This window comes from Poecilia reticulata, chromosome 5 (assembly GCF_904066995.2).
Source record: "Poecilia reticulata chromosome 5, P_reticulata-male-v2, whole genome shotgun sequence".
NCBI classification, from domain to species: domain Eukaryota; kingdom Metazoa; phylum Chordata; class Actinopteri; order Cyprinodontiformes; family Poeciliidae; genus Poecilia; species Poecilia reticulata.
This window is the reverse complement of record NC_088834.1, coordinates 28,851,303-28,873,454: the sequence shown is the minus strand read 5'-3', so window position 1 is coordinate 28,873,454 and position 22,152 is coordinate 28,851,303. Positions and strand designations below refer to the sequence as shown.

General features: G+C 40.0%; 1 protein-coding gene across 1 annotated transcript in view; it reads right to left on the bottom strand.

Annotated features, from left to right (window-relative positions):
• The window catches only part of LOC103465585 (copine-9), a 54,328-nt gene that overhangs the window by 10,990 nt on the left and 21,186 nt on the right, over positions 1-22,152 (bottom strand). The window contains exons 5-17 of the mRNA XM_081607426.1: positions 21,925-21,964; positions 21,340-21,416; positions 11,540-11,603; positions 10,861-10,964; positions 10,507-10,611; positions 7,688-7,729; positions 5,948-6,023; positions 4,994-5,047; positions 4,736-4,797; positions 3,796-3,842; positions 2,734-2,915; positions 1,497-1,624; positions 463-565 (exon numbers count right to left, since the gene is read on the bottom strand). Coding sequence (XP_081463552.1) covers positions 463-565; positions 1,497-1,624; positions 2,734-2,915; positions 3,796-3,842; positions 4,736-4,797; positions 4,994-5,047; positions 5,948-6,023; positions 7,688-7,729; positions 10,507-10,611; positions 10,861-10,964; positions 11,540-11,603; positions 21,340-21,416; positions 21,925-21,964 — 1,084 coding nt within the window. The remainder of the gene's footprint in view (positions 1-462; positions 566-1,496; positions 1,625-2,733; positions 2,916-3,795; positions 3,843-4,735; positions 4,798-4,993; positions 5,048-5,947; positions 6,024-7,687; positions 7,730-10,506; positions 10,612-10,860; positions 10,965-11,539; positions 11,604-21,339; positions 21,417-21,924; positions 21,965-22,152) is intronic.

The following is a 22,152-nucleotide window of genomic DNA, read 5'->3' as shown; positions in this document are numbered from 1 at the left end:
ATTTTTGTAATGACTGTTGGAGCGTAGAAATCAGAGAGCTTCTAGTTTCATTACTTTTAAATGACACAAAGCCAGTTTTGACCAATTCAGTGCTCATAAAATAGTCTTTGAAGTTGGTTAAATTTACCAAACCACCAGTTGTTTCTGTGCGGTTACATTTCCCTCAGTGAATATTGTGTTTTGGAATATGTTTTCTGTCTTCAAATGAACCTAATGTTCAAGCAGTACGTTTTATTTCTCTGAATACAATGCTGTAGTATGCGATGTACATGTAAATTATTTATTCATTCTAAGATTTCAATCTATATTTAGTGATATGGTGCCATGTCATCATCAGATACTTTGAAAGAGAACATTTCAAACCAAAAAGTCAACTAATCACTCAGTTTTGCTTGAAAACTTAACATCGTTCTAGTAGCACCTAAACAAGAAAGTTTAAAGAACAAAGTTGATCATGCTCACATTGACAACCGCCTCTTTAGTTTGGGCCATGTCTGAGATGACGCCATCTGTGATCATCAGCAACACAAAGTACTGTGAGCCATCCGTCACTTCTGCGGCACACCTGATGTCATAAAACACAGGAATTAGGACAAAAATCTGATCCAAGTACACAGAGCTGTACAGATGTCAATATTCACCTATCTCACCAGGCTAATCCCAACCCACGGGTGTCTTAAAGCTCAGCTAGAAAGTTTATTGGAATTTGAAAATAGAGGAAGACATTAGTGATTCCTAAAAACCTAAATCCCATGTTCAGGCTTCAAGCTATTAATTAGTGATGCACCGATTGGAGGTTTTTGGTCGATTGCAGATAACTGAGTTTTAAAAAGCTTAACTTGCCGATTCCAGTTTTTTTTTGTCTGAAACTTTGCTAAATATGGCAAGAAAGTTGCTCAGTTGGTAGCAGTGACTACTGTCAGCTGTAAATGCGCAGACATGGCCTGGTGGTTCATTTTTAGACCTATGCTGAGGAGATAAGATCGGAGGGAAAAATCGTCTCCACATGTAAATATCGGCTGATCGCACTGCTCAAAATCAAAGGCAGCATCGGTTCAGTTGGTATCTGACAATAGCATTGGCTAAATAATGGCACATAAAGGTTTCCAGGATTATGAGGAAAACTGTCATTGATCCTTTTAATCCTGGAAAAAACCCTTGAATTAGTCCCTTCAGGTAAAATACTGCTGTCCATCATCATCACTACTACATGTCCCAAAAATAGAGACTATGTCATTAAAGCCCTATTAATGCTAAATTAACCTTTTTGTGTTAAATTATCCTGTTACACACATCTGTACATGCTGTTAATTGGAATGTTTTTAGATAATCTTATACACACGTTGTCCTTTGTTTCAATTTACTTTTGATATTTTTGCTACATTTCTGTTTTATTATTGCTTTAGTTATATTAAAGGTTATTTTTTATTAATTTTTTTGCTACTGCTATTACAATGCACACTTTAATCCATATAGCAGGCGTATGTTAGTCTCACCGAGCCACCTGGTTAATGACCGGAGCGAAGTTGGTCGGGCCGTACAGCTGGACGGTCCGCAGGGTTTGGAAGTAAGCCTCCAGCACGCCTTCGATCCCCACGCAGTTTGGATTTTCTGTGTTAGAATTCTGCAAAAGAGAAAAACAATTAGCGGTCATCTGTTTACGCCTGAGAAAACCAGGCATTCCTGTTGCCTTCTGCTTTGTCAAGCCATTCGATGTTATTTTTCTACCTAAATAGAAACGTTAATATTTTTTGTTTTTGTGATTCTGTCACTGCGTTGGGTTCCAGTGTGAGTGGAGTTTGCTCTCTGTTAGCATGAGCTACAACGCTTCATAAAAGTGATTAAATGATTATTGTTAACTGGAGTACACAAGCAAAAAAGAAAACAAAAAAGCAATTTTGCTGAAGAAACAGTCAGGACTGTAAATACACTTTAAATGCACAAAAAATATTTTGCCTTTAAGGTTTAAAAAATACAGACTTTGTCTACCCAGAATTCCTCATGTGGAATAGTTTTATCTTCACCTGGTTCAATTTCTATAAGTAAGTCTAATATTAAGCACCATTTGCTCTCTAGTTATTAATTGGTCCATCCAAAACATAAGCATCAGATCAGTCCTATGTGGTGCTGATGCCAAGTCAAACAGAAAAGAAGAGTTTTTTAATATATATATATATTTTTATATATATATATATATATATATATATATATATATATATATATATATATATATATATATATATATATTTTATATATATATATATATATATATATATATATATATATATATATTTTTTTTTTTAGCTGGAGATTAATCCTTTGCTACAAATGATCGAGCATTCGCTAAAGGAAATCTATGTTGTCACTTTTTAGGCAAATCTTTTAAAATTTTGTTATTTAAAAAAGAGTTGAACTGTTTGTTCACCTCTTTTAATGTATTTCTAATATATGTTCAAAATGTTTTCTCAATTAATCATGAGAATAATCAATAGATAAATCCATTATTAAAACAATTGTTAGCTGCAGCCCTAATGAGAGCATTTTCTATGGAAGTATTTTTGGTGCAAAAGTATTTGTGAAGTTAAAGTCAGAGACAAAGTCTCAAAAGGAATTTTGTAATTGCAGATTATTTTTTTTTAGCCTTTCATAAATACAAAATACGGAAAAATCTAACTTAAAACTCAACGAACCAAATGAGACCAAACCATGGCTGTGTCCTGTCATGTGTCTTACCAGTGGGAAGCCATGGGAGATCTTGCCATCTGGAGGTAGTTTAGCCCCAAAGCCGTATGCAGGGAAGAGCTTGTCACTGTCGTAATCCTGAATGATCTCCCCCACAGCCTTCAGGGCCATGGCATACGCATTCATCTGGTATGGACTCATGTAGTGCAGAGAAGTGGGCTGGGATGGATTTCCTATGGAATGAAGAGCCAATATGCATGTAAGGAAAAACATCTCTGCTCATAAAGGAAATGCAGTTATCTAAAATGTATAATGACTCCTAAAGTTGACGTCATGAAAAAGCTTTCGGTCTTACATTCAGCCAAAACCCAAAATGATACTATTGCCAGCAAATACTTTATTATCTGCTTTTATTCATAATCAGCCCAGTTAATACCACAATCAGGTAATTATCTTACAGTGTTCAGTTTTTTATGAAGATGCTGTATATATCAAAGACAACTTAAAAAAAATTTGACGACACTCCCCCCGTCAGCACGTCGTCATAACAATGCTTCTCCGTATCGTCCATTGATGCCTTACAACCTCTCTTAGGAGCGCTGCAGTTTGTGTAATGACCAGTTCCACCAGGTGTTTGCTAATTGCTGCTGCCGCTAGTCTGGTGGAGCGATGTGGGGGCGGGGCCTGAAGCTCAGAGGCGGAGCTTTGGGTAAATAGGCGGTGCATCGTATGAGAGGATGTTAAGGCGTCCCCAAATGAGTGCCACACATCCATCAATGAGTTAAAACAAAACTCTCTATGTTTTTCATAAGGGAAAGATATTTTATATATGATATATATCTTAAAAAATAACAATTTTAAACAATGCACCCCACCCACCCACCCTTTTTGTTCCTCTACTAACCAATTACCATGTTGCTACAGATGTTCAAGTATGCCTGATCAGTAGCTACAAGGTTGATAATTACTTCAAACAATATTACACAATCAAGTGTAACATTACACAGACTGGATATTTCTAATGTTATCTCTAAGATTAGAGTATGTTTTCTATGAAACAGTTACAACAGATTATTCAAAATGTTCTGCGTGTATGAATGTGAAGCACCTTACCATTAGACGCAGTGAAGTCTATTGCCACAGTGAAATTCAGTTGTGTCCTGGCACAAGACACAAGACATTGGTTTTACAAAAGACTTTCAGAAATGGCGTTCCCTCTCTCTCTCTTTGATTGGGAGAATAAATACTGATACGATGAACATCTTGCCTTGTTTCAAAGTCTACCTGTATTCTTTTCCAAACATTCTATTTCTGATTATTACATTCAGTTATCTGTACTTTTCAGTGGAACGGCAAAACATCCAGACAAAAAATACTTCAGAAATGTAAGTTCTATGGCCTGATCTGTCTACCTAATTTTCAATTTTATAGCTAAAATCTATATGTTAACGATTTTATCTAACATAACTAAAGTGGCTTCCTGTTATCATTCCATCTGCACACCTTGTCGTCACCTGGACGCACACTGACATGTCCCTCAGCCTCACTTTTGGCTTTGCTAACTGGTTCACCCTCTGGAAATCCCTCTGGCCTAATCAACAACCTCATAGTTGTAGATACTGTCATAGTTCCAGTTCAGGAAACAGTTTAAATTTACAGATCCCGTAGTCTTAACCCCATTTTTATAAAAACCCCGACTAACATGACTATCAGATGGCAAAACAAATCATGAACCTCACACCAGAGATGAAGTGACAATTAAGGTTCCTTTCCAATATACGCTTGAAGCTTTATTTCTCCTCCTAGTGGCGTTCCCTTGCACTACACCAAGTCAAAGGAAAGTCTGCTAGATTTGAGTTTCAGAAAGCCATACTTGACATCCTCACTAAACCTTTTATTGTGCTTAGTGATGCTTGAGAATCATGTATTTTATACTTATCTTTGTCACATTTCAACCGTCATGCAATAATAAAAACCTGTTAATTTTGCCTGTTAATTTCATTTCTCTAGGTCCCTCCATGCCTCTGTGAAACTTCTGTGACCGCGCTCTTACCCTCCTCTGATGTAGTCGACAAATGTGTGTTCCGACTCCACTTTAAAAGACAGGAGAGTCACCTTAAAGATGGAGAGAGGGGAGATTGTGGAAAATAGAGGAGAAAGGAACAATAACGGTGAGACGGTAGGAGACGAGAGAAAAGTCCCAGTCAGGGGCCTTGCAAATGTATTTTTATTACTCAGATAAAAGTCCATGCAGCCAGGAGTGTTGCTCAGTAATTCATCCAGTAGTGAAAAACAGTCAAGTTGGTCTTACCGTCCCTGAATTGACATATTTCTTCTTTTTTCCTTTCTTTTTAGGATTCAAAACCTAAACCAAGCAACACAAAAGTAACAGTTATTACACAAGCATGTGTAGACTTTGCAGAACCTTCAGTGTATCTGTTAATGTCCACATCATGTTGTCTTCAGAGAAAAACAAAAAATATATATGATGCGAGAAACATTACTTATACTCCAAGGTTTGAGCTTTTTGAATATCATTTAAATCAGTCTGCTCATATGCAAAGATCCTTACATAACACCTGCTCCATTCGAACTGTTAAAAAAATGCTATTATCAATAAACTACTTGAAAATGGTCTCAAAACAGCAATATCATCATTTATCGCAATAACATCTGAGACAGTTTATCGTCAAGCAAAATTTATTATTGTGTCAGACCTAAAATCTTTGTCACATTTTCCTGTTATTCTTGTAGATTTTAAAGTTCAAGGTCCAAATAGGAAAAGTTTAGTCAAACGCAGTCTGAAATTTTAAGAACCGATTTTGGATCAATCCAAACTTAGAATCCAATATGGCAGCTGCTCAAATATAGGCGTTTGATCTGAGGCCATTATTTCAACCAACAATGTGAGCTAACACATTGTTTCTATGTTTGAAAGTATTAAAAGTAGAGATGCACGTTGTTAGCATTTATTGATGTTAGCCTGGTTACTGAGCATAACAATCAGCTAACTCATGGCTCTCAGTGACACACTGTAGTTAGGTGGAGGTTTGGATGTTATTCTCATGATCTCAACTCAAAAGGAAGAAGGAACACAGCAATCACTGAAAAGAATAAATAATAAAGGAACTAGTGCTGCAGCGCAAAGCTCCAAAAACGATGTTAAAACCCCGACTGTCAATAAAAGAGACAAGATTAGCCTGTGTATTTCACATTCTGACTAAGTTGGAAACATTTTTTTTTAATTTCTCCTTACACAGCTTACCTCATAGACATTGAACTGGCTTTGGCCTCTGGACAGTTCCCTGTAGCTGGTGGTAAACTCTCCGATGAAGTCATGACTGACAAAAAAACAGGAAAAAAAGAGTTTCATAAGAAATGTCTAAATCTGCCTACATAAGGCTGTCCTCACAAACTGAGCGGCCATGTGAAAACCTGTAAGAGAGGACACCAGTTCACCATGACAACGCACAAGGAGCTTCAGCAAATGATGATAATAACTGTCGTCCTGGTTCTTTGTGGGGCAGAGGCAATGAGAAAACCTGCTGTGGAAGAAAACTCAGATCAAATCTGGACTAGAGAGTTCTTTGGTCGGATGAAACCAAAGTTCATCATCAGATTTTGTGTTTGGAGGACACAGATATCAGCACTTCACTTCAAACATTATCCTCATCGTGAAGCTGGTAGGCTTGCAATGGCAGAAGGTAAAATTAATGGCAGAATATGCATCCTGTAGGACAATTTGGGTCTGTCTGCACCTTCAGAGAACATTTATTTTCCAGGAGGACAACGACCCGAAAAGTCCAGCTGCAGCTGCACAGAAATGGTTTGAAGACAACAGGGTGAATGAAAACTGGAGTGGTCTAGTCAAAGCCCAGACCTCATTCCCATAGGAATTTGTGACTGGACTTGAAAAGGCTGAGAAACGTTTGAACAGCTTGGCAGTAAAACTGCAGTATCTGTTGACTGTGGCTGAAGGTGAATTTACTGAATGGAAGACGGTTTTATGCAATCACTTCTTTTATGTTACAGATTTTTAAACCTAACCCGTCATGTCATAGAAATCAGCTTTAACATTTTTTGTTAAGAAAAAAAAACCCAGCATGTTTTGTTATGATTGTTTTTTTTTTGTTTGTTTTTTTGAAGAAAAGAATGTAAAAACATCCACTTTTTACATTCACGTAAAATCCTTTCATTCTGTTTTGTGATAAAGTTACAAATGATCAGTCAGTTGTTGCCTCTCCTTGATGGAACAATGAGGTCATTTTTTTTGTTTTTCTCCACTTTGCCATCAAGTTACTAAAAGCAACAACATAAAATGTACATTTAAATTGGGTTTTGCCTAATCTGATGAAGATCTGATGATTTTGTTAATATGCACTCATGACCAGAGGTGAGTAGAGGACAAAAAAATTGTACTCAGGTGAGAGTAGTGATACTTCATAATAAAAGTGACTCAAGGAAAAACAAAAAGTACAGCCTAGTAAAAATTTTTTTTTTCAACAAAATTACTCAAGTAAATGTAATTGAGTAAATGTAACTAGTTACTACCCAACTCTGCTCACGACTGCCACATGTTTTCTGCTTTACCAAGACTCTACCAATATTTACTTCATGACTTTAAAGAACCTAAGAACATTTTGAAGTCCGGACACAAAAGACTATAAATTATGACAAGCCGAGACGTGTAGACAGTGGGCCGGAAACCCCCCGCAAATCTTTTAATTAAAACCAATAAAGTGAGAGAAGAGCCCCTGCAGCATCCCAGCACCAGTGAGAACAAGAGCCAAACTGCGTTCTGTCTTCCCGTTCTCTCAGTGACAACCTTTCACGCACAACTTTTGAATCGCTATGCAGCATTTGCCAGGCAAGCGCAGCTATCCATCTGCTATAATAAGACGCCCTGGGTTAGACGAAATTGGTGTGACATTTGAGGTGCTCTGAGTGGAGCCTGAAAATGAAATGGACAAAAGAAAGGCGAGAGACGGCGAATAAGAGAATTTACCTCCCATCTCTGTCCCAGTCATAAACGTCCACCTTCACTGTCCTGGAGGGAGGCGAAACGAGGGAGCCAAGGTGAGATTCACAGATAGGAGAGGAAATAAAAGGGAGAAGTAGAAACAGCAGAGAGAAAGATCAAAAAACAGAGGGCACTTTTAGTTAGAAAGTTAACTTTTCTTTAGACGCTTTTTATCCTTTACTGTGAGGACACGTTCAAATAACATCACCATCATTGAATTTGATGCTGACGGATCTGAGTCCGATCAATGTGAAAACATCTGTTTTGATTACTGAGACCGAGATACAAATCCTAACGATAAGAAAAATATTGTGTGAGAGAAATCCAGAGACAGGAAACACGACAGCTAAAGATGACAAACAGACAGACAGACAGACAGACAGTCAGCTCTCCTCTCTAGTGACAGACGCAGTTGCTCCTGGGTCAGCCCCAAACCGTATGTGTTGGCCCTCATCAGTTACCGTAGGATAGCTTTCATCTGTTTTTACTCCTCACATGTTATGGGCAGATATTGCCTCTCCACTTTTATCTGGATGCTTAGATAGATTCTTTTTGCAAAGGCATTTTCTTTAAATTAGCACTCCTACGCTTTGTTCTTCTTGGACTCATCTGCATGGGGCCTTCCAGGGCCGGTCCAAAGTTGTATGGGGACCTGAGCAGAATATGATTTAGGGGTGCCTCTTCCTGTTAAGACCATTAGCACCATTAAATGTATTTCAATATGGATGTGGTCGAATAATGGAAAGGGGGGCCAAGCTGAAAACCAATCAGTGGTCAATGGTTATTGGTTACTGAGCTGCATTTGTGAACAAACTGAGCTAAAACACAAAGATTAAGCTCTTAGCATCATGTTTTAACTAAGGTTAGGATTAGCATTGATATTTTTACGTCACACTAAACAAATAAACAAAACACTGTAAGCAAATCTACTGAACAGAACCATAACGGAAACAGAACCACTGGGATTGAAATAAATCCAATGCCACCACTGAGAGTGAGCTGAGCAGTACACTCTCCTTTGGGTGGATTTCCATAGATTTTGTTTTTTATTTTACAAAAAAAAATTCTAAATTCATAAATACTTTATTGATCACAATGGGAAATTAATATTGTAACTCATATTAATTCAAACTCTTCAAAGAATTATTATAGATAGTGATGGCTGTGGGCAGGAAAAGATTTCCTGCATTAGTCAAATTTGAAGAAGCCTCCTAGTCAGAGGTTCCCAAACTGTGGGGCGTGCCCCCTATGGGGGCGCCGTGCCATTGCAGGGGGGCGCGGGAAGCCATCTGGATGAAAAAAACAAAGCATGAAAGTTGTATTCGTTGGGTTTTTACCTTAGAATGGCCAATTCTCTGTTATTCCTATGTCAATTTGATACAGTAGGGGCTTCCACACTTCCCATATCTGTGTCCTTTGTCACTTTTATCAGCAGTTAAAGCCGCCTTTAAACGCAACATGAACGCTATGACCCTTGCGCTGGGTTTACACCTGTGCGGCAGTTTAGGAGACCTGCTGCTGCTGTGCGGAGCTACGCAGGTGTGTGTTAGAATCATGGCAGCAAACCAGCAAAACGCAAAGAACTTTTCACAGTTTTTCCGCCAAACTAACTGACTGAGTTGGGTAAAGCTGTTGGATGCAGGTAAAGTTAGCTAAAATATCACTAGCTAATATCAATACAGCACCTTAAGCTTAACAAGTAGCCTGTAGGCTACTGATGTTGTCTATGCTCAGCTACCTAGATTCATTTTGCCCCCAAAAAAGTCGTTCAATCAGACAGCCATTTCTAATCCATAGGGGGGCCCAGAAAATGTTTGGAAACCACTAGGGGGGCACAGAAGAAAAAGTTTGGGAACCACTGCTCTAAGTGAAGAAACTCTGTTCTCCTAAAACACTCTCATGAAGATCATGGGCAGATCTTTGTGAAACATTATTTTGCACATACAGTATTCAAGTTTTCTTTGCCAAGTGTTAGAACTTGTTTGATAATCTAAAATATGTAACTTTCCAACATTCCTAAGGTGTGTGTTTGTCCTGTGCTCTTGTGTTTATCGTGCTCCACAGTCCTGCTGAGCACATGTCCACAAAACAGTGTTCATAGTGAAACAGATGATTGGTATTACGAGGTTCAGAAAAGAAGCTCTTACCGATCCCCAACCCCTTTAAGGTCATTCAATAAAAATAGGACTGGATGACACATAAAGTCATCATCATGCTTTCCCTTGTGCCACAGAGATAAAGCATACCTCGATTTTCTGTGAGGAAGAATCAAAACCTTCACATAGTGAGTGTGATATGAGCAGTTTGCTGGTGAAGTTTTCTTCTGTGACAGTCCCAATAACACCAGCATTGGCCCAAGATGAACTTCACAGCCGACTGCTGGCATTATTCTGACCTGCCACAGAATCACACGCTGTCAGACGGTTCAAACCAGAACATCATCAGAACATCATCAGTCTTTCAGCTGGTAGTGTCTTTTGACAGACTCTCAATGATTTCTAATTCCATTAATTTGGATTTTCAGGGTTCTTTTTCTCTCCCGTTGCCATGGTGAATCACGTTATCTCCGTTCCACTAATGAGGACTCGCACTCACGCTTAACTCAGGGGGTAACTTGACTCAGAATTGAGTTACCTCACTGATGTCTCATGTTGTAAGCATCACAGGGCTGGGTAAGTTCATTCAGAGTATCTGCCTTCAACTCAGGGTTTGTTAACCTGCTTTCTGAAAGGGGCTCTGATGTTTCAGGACACCTGCATACATGGATTCAAATGGTAGATCTGTCAAAGTTAAGTTTTCTTTACCTGTCGTAGTCACCATTACAAAGAGCTCGAACAGGGATGGTGAATGACTGCCAGACAGGGTTCAAATTGTTCTTGATCACCTCAGTCTTGTGGCAAATTGTGAACCTGGTAACAACAAGCAGTCAAACAAGTGAATCTGTTTTAAGTAAAGAAGTAAGTTAAAGTTATAAGGAACCATGTGATAAGTTTATCTTAGTTCATGAAGTGGCTGTGGGAATGCTCAAGAATGCCGTTGGGGTAGATTCAGCAGAGAGATCTGGTATTTTTATTAGCTTTAAGTAACTAGAAAAAAAAACATCCTCCAGCTCAGTGTTGGCTGAAGGCCAAACAGACAGTAGATAAAAACGTACTTACGTTCCATCTTCATTGCTCCGATAGAAGACAAGGAAAGGATCGGACTTGCCAAAGAAATCCTTTTTATCCAGCTTGTTGGCACAGAACTGCATGGTAGCTATGTCCTGAGAGAACAAGGCTCATTTTCAGGTCTTTTGCACAGCAACAAATTCCATAGTTGAAATAGTTCAAACTTTCATTTACATCCTGAAATTGTTTAAAACGGGTTAAAAAAAAACACGGTATCATTCTTTAAAAAAATAAGTTACTTTTCTAAATCTACGTCCTTTTGAGCTTAAGACTCTTGTGATTCATCGCTGAATCCAGAACTGGGGCAAATTAGACCTACACAGCATTAGACACCATCGTGAGCCGGTTTGTGTCACACACGTTTCTCCTTTTGTGGCTAATTATTGGCAACGCACAGCAGAAACATTTATGCTTAAAATGATTAAATAATGTATGAGGATCTGTCACCAATATCGCGAAGGAGGAGTAGTAATTAATCCTGCCTTCGCTGACAATTATTCTGAAGACTCCACACAGTCAATTAAATTCCCTTAAAGCTCAAAATTGAAACCAGAGCGTGACTATCATGAATTTAGACCGAGGTGACTACCTTCCTGACACCGTGTTACATTCTTTTTTATTTTTACAAGCGAGCAGCTGTGAGTTTATGAGTTTATGATTAAATACGAACCCTGCAGTTGCTGAGCTCCTCGGCTGTGAAGACAATGGAGCCACACTTCTTCCCAGGTATCCCACTGTCAGAGAAATAATAATTAAAAAAAAAACAGAGACAGTTGTGTTTTGTTAAGGTATTTAGTGCTAATCCTATGAACTGGCAAGCAAAAATTAGCGGATGACAGGGATGCAACAATTTCCTTAATTTTGGGCTTGGTGATCGGTCGATACTTACATGTGAAGCCGACCTTATCTACCTCAGCAAAGGTCTAAAAATCAACCGTTGTCCTCTTTTGCTCTCCCATTAGAGAGGTTTGACCTTTAGCCCCGCCCACCAGGTCATGTCTGCACGTTTGTAGTTAATAGTCATTCCACTGTTAACAACTCAGCGCTTTCTTGCTATATTTAGCAACATTTCATACAAAAAAAAATTGGCATTGTTCAAAATCAGAATCAGCAGCTCAGTCTTTTTACAGATCAGTAATCGGCGATCAACCAGAAAACTGCAATCGATGCACCGCTGGTCGATGAAATCATAAAACCTAATGAATCAAAGATGAAAGCCTCATTTCATTCCAGTTTTCTGGCAACCATTTTATGTTAAGTGTGTGTAACTGCTTTTGTTTATCTTTTTTTATAATGAGGACACCAGCAATGGGAATCCTAATAAACAAACAAACTTTATTGCAGAATGACGGACGGAAAAAGACAAGAGCCTTTTAGCGCTTTCTCTTGGGCGGCGATTCTTCGTTTTTCTAACAGAAACCCAAAGCTGAAATGATCAATCTGCATTGTCGTACGTGAGTTGACACTTTCAAAGTAAGTGTGAAAAAAAGGAAGCAGAAGAGATGGGATGTTCTTTGAAACTGGTGACCCAGATTCCCAGCTGATTAGACTAAGCCAGCTGGAGTTGCTGTCTTTAACATGAACCAGTGCCTCAGAATACATAGAGGCTAAAAGCCACCCAGATGCAGTTCTATCTTTGGAACATCAGATCACTGTCACTACACTTCAAAGCTTTAAAATATCTCATTCTTGGGAGAACCAAGGAGCGACATTTGCTCCAGCAACCCGTTGTCGTCCTCGCTGTGGTTTGAGGTCTGGTAAAACGACACTCGTTTTGTGTTTGGTTCGTTTGGGCTTTGTCTGTAAGAGCTCTACAGGAGGATGAGAGTGTAATTAAAAGTTTTCCGGCCAGGATAGAGAGAGGAGAAAACCCTTCTCATCCTCTTGATAATTCCCTGTGGCTGTTAAGTCACACTCCACCTCACAGCACGACATGGAAATTCGTTCCATCCACTTGAAGCTACGCTCCTGCGGGAGAGAGAGAGCGAGAGAGAGCGAGAGAGAGCGAGAGAGAGCGAGAGAGAGCAGTCTGACGCACTTTGATTAAAATGGCGACTGAAATTTTAAGCCGCTGCTGCAAACATCTGGAGACGACGACACACGGCGGTAACAATGTGCACGGTCTCTTCTGCTGTTTGTTGTTTGTGCCCTTGAGCTCGGGAGTCACCGCCAGCCTTCCTCCTCCTCCTCTTCCTCCTCCTGCTCTGTGAACGCAGTCACGTAACCCCCCGAGAGCACAAGGTAAGCCAAAACGCCTCAACTTCAACCGACAAATAATTCCGACTCGTCTGATTTCCTCTCACGGCTGTTTTGGTTTTTAATCAATCTATCCTGACCTTCCAGCTGTAACAAAGGATGCTAACGGTGATTAATGAGCCGCTGCAAGAAGCCAAACGACTTTTCCCACTCTAGCTAAGAAAGTGAGGATACCTGAACACACGACCACACACAACGCTGCCAAAAGTCACTGAGGCGTTGGTGGGACTAAAGGCAGTATGGGAACAATGTCATGTTATAAATGAAATAATCTGTCAGTGGAACTGGAACTTTTTTATCAATATTAAGGAATTATTGATTAAAACAACCTGTTACATCTTGCTGAAAAGTTACTTACAAGCTATTTTTTGTCTTATTTTAAGTTTACTAAGATATTTGTACTACAAACTAGATCAAAATTACTTGGTAAGATTTTATGTTCCTGTAGTTTACACCCCGTTTAATGGACAAATTCTTTAGGCGACTTATTGTTGCATTTAGTTTACTGTCACTTAGCAGTAAACTAAATGATTTGCGTAAGACTGACTTAAATTTGTCAAGTAAACCCAACTTAAATGCAGTTGGACAAACTGAATTCCAATTAAAGCAATTCAATTGAGTTGGCTCAACTATTTTCATTTTTCAGTGTAAGTCACTGCAGAGCCACTTCCACAGCCAGTCTATTTCTGAACACATAATGTAACATTTTAGAACTTTTACTGTAAGATTTTGACGTAACATTCATGAACAGCCATTGTGTTTTAATAATTTTACCGATCTTAATCAATGATGTAACTAGAACTTTGATCTCGTTTTTATACGGTTGCGACTACTTGAGAGCACTTTTCATCGCACTGTGCAGCTAACCGTGCAATGAAGCATAAATTCGTTTAACACTGCTGCAATTAACTCTGTGTTCTCTGAAGAGTTATCTGGAATGCTCCGTGGGTCAGAGCAGGAGGACGACTGTGTCGACTCTTTACGCCGCAGGGACTCGCTCATCTCTGTGGGAGGCGGCAGATAACACCGGGCTGGAGCACACACACACGCACACACACACACACACACACGCACGCACGCACGCACGCACGCACACACACACACACACAGACTCTCCTGCATCTCACAGGCATGGCGTCGAGTCCTTCTGCGGACCAACCACCTACAGGAAATGCTGTTTGGGTCGCTGTCAGGACTCACGCCCAGTCAGAAAGTCGGACTTTTGACTGAGCAAAGCCAAAAGTCAAAGAGCCTCAGACTTGCAGACTGATGGGTGAATCTGAAGTCGTCTGTAACAGCTGCCTTATTGAGCTTTGCTTTATTTCTTAAAATCGTTGCGGTCTTATTCATTCTAAAAGATTTTTTTTCCCTCCACACACATTTCACCAGAATCCCACACTGAGGAAACGTAACTCTGCTGTTTCCACTCTCTACAAAATTCGTGACATTTTTTTTCTGTAACGATGTCTCTGGAGCTTCCTACTTCAAAGACTGTCATTCCCCCCCGAATGAGACAGGAAACAGGAGCGCGGCAGCAGAAAACAAATTTAAGTCTCCGCCCGTCACCTGCACTGCAAAACAAACAACTGCCAGATCCAGTCGCACTCAATCAAACCCGGCACAACGGTTCTCATGTTCTCCGACGGGAGCAGAGAGGATGGATGGAAGGGAGGCAGATGAAAAAGTAGGAACTCGGAGGTACTGCGTGAAGTAAATAAAAACGTCAGACAAAAATGACATGCTGCGTTTGTTTTAGTGTAAAAAACAGATTTTTACAGTGGGTCATTCACTTCTGCAGCTCCAATCATAAAAGAGAAGAAAAACACCTGATGCAATCTGGTGAGTTTCTCTGTATAGAAAACTCTTTCTGTTCAATATCTGTCGTAATTTTAACTTCATTTGTAACTACAACAAAACTGAAACGTATTCAACGTTTTGGATGAACTGATCTCACTATGTATGTGTAAAACTTACATTGTGTTTGTAGATTATCTTGAGTCGACATTTGTCAATTGGTGTAATAAAAATAATAAATGGAGTTTAATGTCACTCATAAAAAATAAAAACAAATGAGCGGCTCAAACCTGACTGAAAAAAATCTGATTTAGAAAAAAATTTGCATTTTGCCTGCAGTGTGAAACAGGCCAAAGTGTCACAATCCATCCATTGTTTTGCAGATAATATAGCGTCCTATATAGCAAATATTTTAAAATTTTACTTCAGAACACGCGTTTTTATGAAATCCTGATCAATCAGTGTCACTGTATAGTAACTAGAGTGCAGACATGTTGTTGGGAAATGTGTTGGTGCAAATGTGACAGCAAGAGAAGCATCTTGTTTAATACAAAACAAGATGAGACAAGCACTTAGTGTCTCCTCAGAGCTGGAAATGAAACATGTCCAATGGTCTCATTCATAAAAACAGAGAAGATTCATTACACGCTTTCCTGTTGGTCTCTCTGCGCACACACCGGCCTGCTGCGAAAGTTGATGGGAAACTTCACACCGGACGTTAAACGAGCAAATTGATCGACAGCGAGAGAGGAGAGAAAGAACGTTTTCTTCCCACTGTGGATTACGGAGGAGTTTGGAGCTGAATCTGAACGTAACTCTGACCGAGGTGAGTAACAGACGCAAGGAGTTTCTAGGGCAGTGGTTCTTAACCTTTTTTGAGCTACCGAACAAACAAGTTTCATATGTTCATTCACTGAACCCTTCTGTAGTGATAAATAAATATGATTCCCCCCCCCCAAAATTCAAGACATAGGGGTGACCCTACTAGAGTCCAGTTGGGTCATGACCGAAAGAACGAGATCACGGGTACAAGCGGCCGAAATGGGCTTCCTCCGCAGGGTGGCTGGGCTCTCCCTTAGAGATAGGGTGAGAAGCTTGGTCATCCGGGAGGGATTCAGAGTAGAGCCGCTGCTCCTCCACGTCGAGAGGAGCCAGTTGAGGTGGCTCGGGCATCTGGTAAGGATGCCTCCTGGACGCCTCCCTGGTGAGGTGTTCCGGGCACGTCCCACCGGGAGGAGGCCTCGGGGAAGACCCAGGACACGCTGGAGGGACTATGTCTCTCGGCTGGCCTGGGAACGCCTTGGGATTCCTCCGGAGGAGCTGGAAGAAGTGGCTGGGGAGAGGGAAGTCTGGGCCTCCCTTCTGAAGCTGCTGCCCCCGCGACCCGACCCCGGATAAGCGGAAGAAAATGGATGGATGGATTATATTAGTTGTGTTACCACCCCATGCCACTAGAGGCAGTAACAGGCCTGAAAAGATGCGACTAAGGAGCAGATTTAGAAGTACAGCGATCCCTCGTTTTTCGTAGGGGTTGCGTTCCGAAAATAACCCGCGATAAGTAAAATCCGCGAAGTAGTTACCTTTAGTTTTTACAATTATTATACAGCATAATTAAATATTCTATTGAAACCAAAGAACAAAACCTGTTCATCAATCGGGCCTTAATGTCATCCGGAGTCATGTCATTAAAGCGTCTCCTCCAACCTGTCCCGCGAGATTAACAGCTGTATCTACGGCAGAGCGATAGATCTCGTCAACCGAGCCTCCAGTCGGTTTTGGCCTCTGGCCACAGATTTTTCCAGCAGACATTCAAAGTTTTCAGCTTTCATCTCCTGAATGACCAATCTGTATTACTTATATTTAAATACGTTATTGGCACACAGGTAGAGAAGGAGCTCGGAGACTGTTTAACCAATCAGAGCGCAGAACACAATGCACTGTTGGGAAAAAAACCTGCACAAAAAAATCCGCGAAGCAGCGAGACCGCGAAAGGTGAATAGCGAGGGATCACTGTACACCGAAAGCTACAGAATTTGGTAAAAACGGTGAGTTTTGCTGAAGTAATTAACGACACAAGTTCAAATCCATGCTGAGAGTGGAGCTCCTTCAATCAGGGCTCCTCCGCAGCTCTGATTGGCTAACCAATATAACGTGATCCTCTGCAGCAAGTGATGGCAAAGCGGCGCGTCACCACGACTTTACACAAGTGTGTCTTTACCTCCTCGCAGAGGCTCCGCCGAACCCCTGAGACCGACTCACCGAACCCCCGGGGTTCGATCGAACCCAGGTTAAGAACCCCTGCTCTAGGGTTTTACTGGCGTTTAACAGGACGTGCGTCACCAACGATGCCATCAGAACTGCACAAAACTTTAAAAAATACATTTTTATAGAGTAAGGTAAAAGTATATTATTTAATTCTAAGCCTTCACAAATCAGTAGTTTGACTTAAAAAATGTAAGCATATTCTGCATCACCTCTGAGGAGACGTGGCTAACAGGAGCTCAACAGGTCCGTCATCAATACACATCTTATCTTCATATCAACACATAAAATACAAATTCACATTGATCCCAAAGGGGAATGAAATGTCGTTGTAACTCATATTAATTCAGTTTCTTCAAAGAGTTATTGTAGACAGTGATGGTGGCTAATAGAAAGATCTCCTGTAGCAGTCTGTATTACAGCAAATTTGAAGATTGAAGACACTCTGTTTTCCCGAGACGGTCTCATGAAGAATCCGTCGTCCTCTCTAGAGGATCCACAGTCCTCTGGTCCAGAACAGATTTAAACTTCAAAAATTATCGGATCAAAGGGGCTCATTAAAGTACAGCAGCACGAAACTCCAAATCTCTACTGCGAACTGACAACAAACAAGCATGTTGGCTTTTACCGAAAGCAGCGTGTCACTGAAAATGCCACTTTGACCTAAACAACAACCTGAACATGGTTCCACCCTGGAAACATCTTTACAGAACCTTTAAATGGTTTTTAAAACAGAAACGTAGGCATTACAACCAGATTTTAATTAACACAAATTATTTTTAAACTTATGTATTGTAACTTAAAAGCATAAAATTAACTTAATCTACATAACCGCCACTGACGGCGGCCATGCTGAATGAGAAGAGACGGGAAAACGGCCCCCCTCTAAGCTCTCTGGAAGGAAACTCGTTTCATGCTGTTTTGGCCTAAATAGGGGGAGAAAACGCTCCATCAAAAAAAAAAAAAAAAACACTCCAGCGAAATTAAACACGAGCAAATAAAGCATTCTGAATGAAAGCAGGTCAGAGTCACACACTTTACAATTTCATTAAAATGCATGGAGAGCGAGTCTCTGTGAAACCCAGCGGATCCTCCTGACGCCGAGCGCACATCCTGTGTCTGAATAAAATAATGTGCCAGAATAAATCTGTAATACAAAACACGGCGGCATAACGGTGAGCTTCTGTACGGTTTCCAACGGTACGTCTGCAGTAACGCCCAAATGATCAGGGTTTAGTGCAGACACTAGTATTGGTGATAGGTTTTGTTCAAGGTTAGAAACTGGACTCTGGCAGGTCCAGCTTCTCAGAGGAGACCGATTTTGTTCAGGAATACCTTTAGTGAAATGTAGCAGATCATGAAATAATGCCGTAACCCTTCTGTCCCTGCGTCACTCTTTCCACATCAGACTTAAACGGCCCCCTCTCCGGCCTGCCCCCCTCCCCCACTTTATGCTTCACAGGAGTCTCAAAACGAGGTCAGGATTTCTCTTGTGATTTATTTCTGCTTCCACACATCGAACAGAACTTCCAGGCCATCACACCTCCAACTTTTCATTCACGAGAGCGACACATTTTATCCAATTATTTTGTGAACGGTTAAAACGTTTCCCCAACAAGAACTGACAGATTCACTAATTTTGGAAATTACTGATATTTTCTTAAAGCATAAAGAAAGCAGGAGTTAGCAAGTAAGCATGATGAGGAGCTTCCTCTGTGTTTCTGAATCCTGCTGGTCATTTATTATTAAAAGTAAGAGCAGCCCTCAAAAGCTTTAGCCTAGATAGGATATTGTCAACGAGGTTTCGGGGGAGCATATAGTAGAGTCGACTGTGAAAAGAAATGTTCCAGGATTTTGTCGAAAAAGTGATAACTATCCTTTATAAAGTCATACTGAAAAGCTGAAATGTTCCTACAACCCAACCGAAAGAAGAACACCTGCGCAAATGTAAGAACATTAAAAATAAAAGTTACGTCATCACGTTATTGTCAGGTGAAAATGTCCAAACACTGGCTGGGTCACAGTCAGAAACACGGTGATGCGACTGACAAACTGTCTGCCAACAGGGACCCGTCTGAGAGCCTGAAAGTTTTCTGTCACTGAAAAAAAAACATGAAAAGCATCATGCATCCTCCTACATGTATTAATTTTATTTAGACGAATCAACACAGTAAAGACATTGGAGACGCTGAATCCCATCTTAGTCAGCTGAAATGTCTTCCATTTATAAGTAACTAATTCATGGAAAATCACTCAGACTACTATTAATAGCTGTATGTTGAATTTGGTTTTCGATTCTATTGAGTGCATTAATTTGTCAAATGCTGCAGAGAGGCATGGAGCAGAGCTTTGAGTCTGGAGGATATCTGCAGTGCCAGACCCCAGGCTCAGCTGAAACGGACAGAGAGCAAATCAGCTCCGGTTCTGCCGGGGCGAGGCCGCCGTGTCCTCAGAGAACTCCAGGCTTACAGCACTTTAAATATGGATCCTAAGCACAAGCTGGCCTCTTTTCTCACCATACTGGAACCAGTCTGAATTAGTAATGCATGAAGCAGCAAAGGAGCAACTGCTGAAGAGCAATGGGTGGTTACATGTTTGTTATAATATGAAATAGAGAGGAAGAAAGACGTCTTCTAGGTCTAACCAGAGGTGGGCAGAGGACCCAGAAAGTGTATGCAAGTAAGAGTAAAAAAGTATTTGGTGGAAAGTATTTAATAAGCATTGAGTAACAACTTATCAAATTATCAATCATTTAATACTTAAAAATTACATTAATAAGATGAATCAAAATATAAAGTTAAGTGGAAATTTTGGTGTTTTACAGACAGAAATTACAATAATTTATGTAAGTAACTAAAAATATCAGGCAAAAGAAAAGTTTTCCAAATCATTTCTTTTCATTATAAAATTTGCAAAACTTTAACGGAAACTGCAGCTGTGTTTCTGTATGTGGTGTATTTTTGGTTAAAATATATTTGTTCTTCATTCAGTGGGTCGAGAATCCAGAAATTTTACTCAAGTAAGAGCAAAAATACTTCAAAATAAAATTACTCAAGTAAAAGTAAAAAGTATGGTGTAGTAAAAATATTCCTCAAAGTACATTTTTTCAAAAAAAGTTATTCAAGTAAATTTAACCAGTCACTACTCAACTCTGAGTTTTCCTGCTGCCACACGCCTGTGTCAAATAAATGGTTCTGTCAAAGCTTTCAGTGGTTCCAGTATTCTGTGTCATGGTAATCCAAAAGCGCCTCGTCTTCAAGATTCAAGCCGTATCGCACAGCACTAAGGTCAGGCTTGGTGCAGAGGTCATGATTTTGAAATGAGTAGGTGAGTGTGTTTTAGAGGCAGGCCAGTCGACCGGGAGGATGACCATAGAGGGTCCAAAGCTGACCGGGTCAAAGCAGAGACCAGTCGGGATGTTTGCTCTTTGGCTCATCCAGCAGCTGGGTTATTATGGACCATGTGCAACCAGCCTGTCACACAGGAGCGCTGCAGCTGCGGTGGGTCCAAACTTTATAACTTCTGACTTTCTAGAAGAAACCTGAGATCCTAATTATCACTTGAATGCATTTTCTCTAACTCCATCGAAGAGACGAGTCATGGCAAAGAGAGACACAGTCAACAGCAAATAAACAGTTTCTCATCTTTTCTAAAGTGTAAAGGATACATTAAGTTACTGTTATCATTTTGGTTACTTAGTTTAATGTTAATTTTTAATTATGAACATGAAGGAGTCTTCATGAATGTTTATGAAGACATTCATAAACATTCTTTCGGTGTCTTTCGGTAAATAATGACACTTTTAATGCAAAGTTGACATTTTTAAATAGACTTTTAATGCAAGTTTTAGTGCAACTTTGCATTAAAATGTCATTATTTACTGGCTGACACTCAAAGACAACATTTATGAAGACTCATAAATGTTCATTACAGTGTCATGTCAGTCTTATGCACACACCTTCAGATAAAGTGTTACTGACCAGTCTGTCTCTCAACTACCGTACTGTATGTCTGACATTTCCTCCATTTGTCAAGAATGGTCATTTCATAAATTAAAGCCTGAACAAATGGAAAAAATACAGGAACAATAAAATGTGAGTGAATTTTTTTACTGTCTCCAGTTAAAAATAAGATGGTGGTTGTGTAGGCCGTACTTACGACAGCGTCCTTTCCAATCTGCCACCGGGGGAGCCAATGATCTCTCCCAAAGTGCAGAATATCTGACCTAGAAAGTCCTGGACGAAGCAAAGAGAGGTCGCCATGGTAAACCTCAACACAAAGAGCTTTTACGATCCTTCACTTCCTTTAGATATCTTAAAAGTTTTTTTCTTTTTTTCTCTTTCTTTAATACCTGCAAGCATGTTTTGGTATGTTTTTCCAAACCCCTACATGCATGGTATGATATAACAGATGGCAAATTTTGATTTACAATGTAGATCCAGCCTAAAGCAATGCTAGGAAGCAGAATTAATGAAATAACTATTAAGATTCATATTATTTTAAGTTGCTTGGTATAGAATCTAAAAGTTGGGTTCGCAAGAAATAAAAAAAAGAAAAAGAACTTTCGCACTTTCACAATGCCATGCTGATGTCTGAATCGAGGCTTGTGCAACATGAGAATGACTTACCTTCTGCTCAGCAGGTTGAGGAAGTAGTGAGGAAAGATTAGACAGAAATAACAAGTTACAGGAAAAAGATCTCAGGTTAATGTGGCTCCCATTAACAACGCTTTAAACTACTTACATGTTTGGACAGATTGCAGCTCCTCATGTCCACATTGTACCTACAGTTTAATGAAACAGAACATTTCAGCAGGTTTTGTAAGAAGACACATGTCAACAAAACCAGGTGAATAAGACAGAAATATGCTTGAACTGTATATGGCCGACATGCAGCACTGATAGCAACAGAGAGATCCCAAGTGACTGTGAAATAATTGGACCTGGCTCCCACCAAAAAGTTATTTAAAGT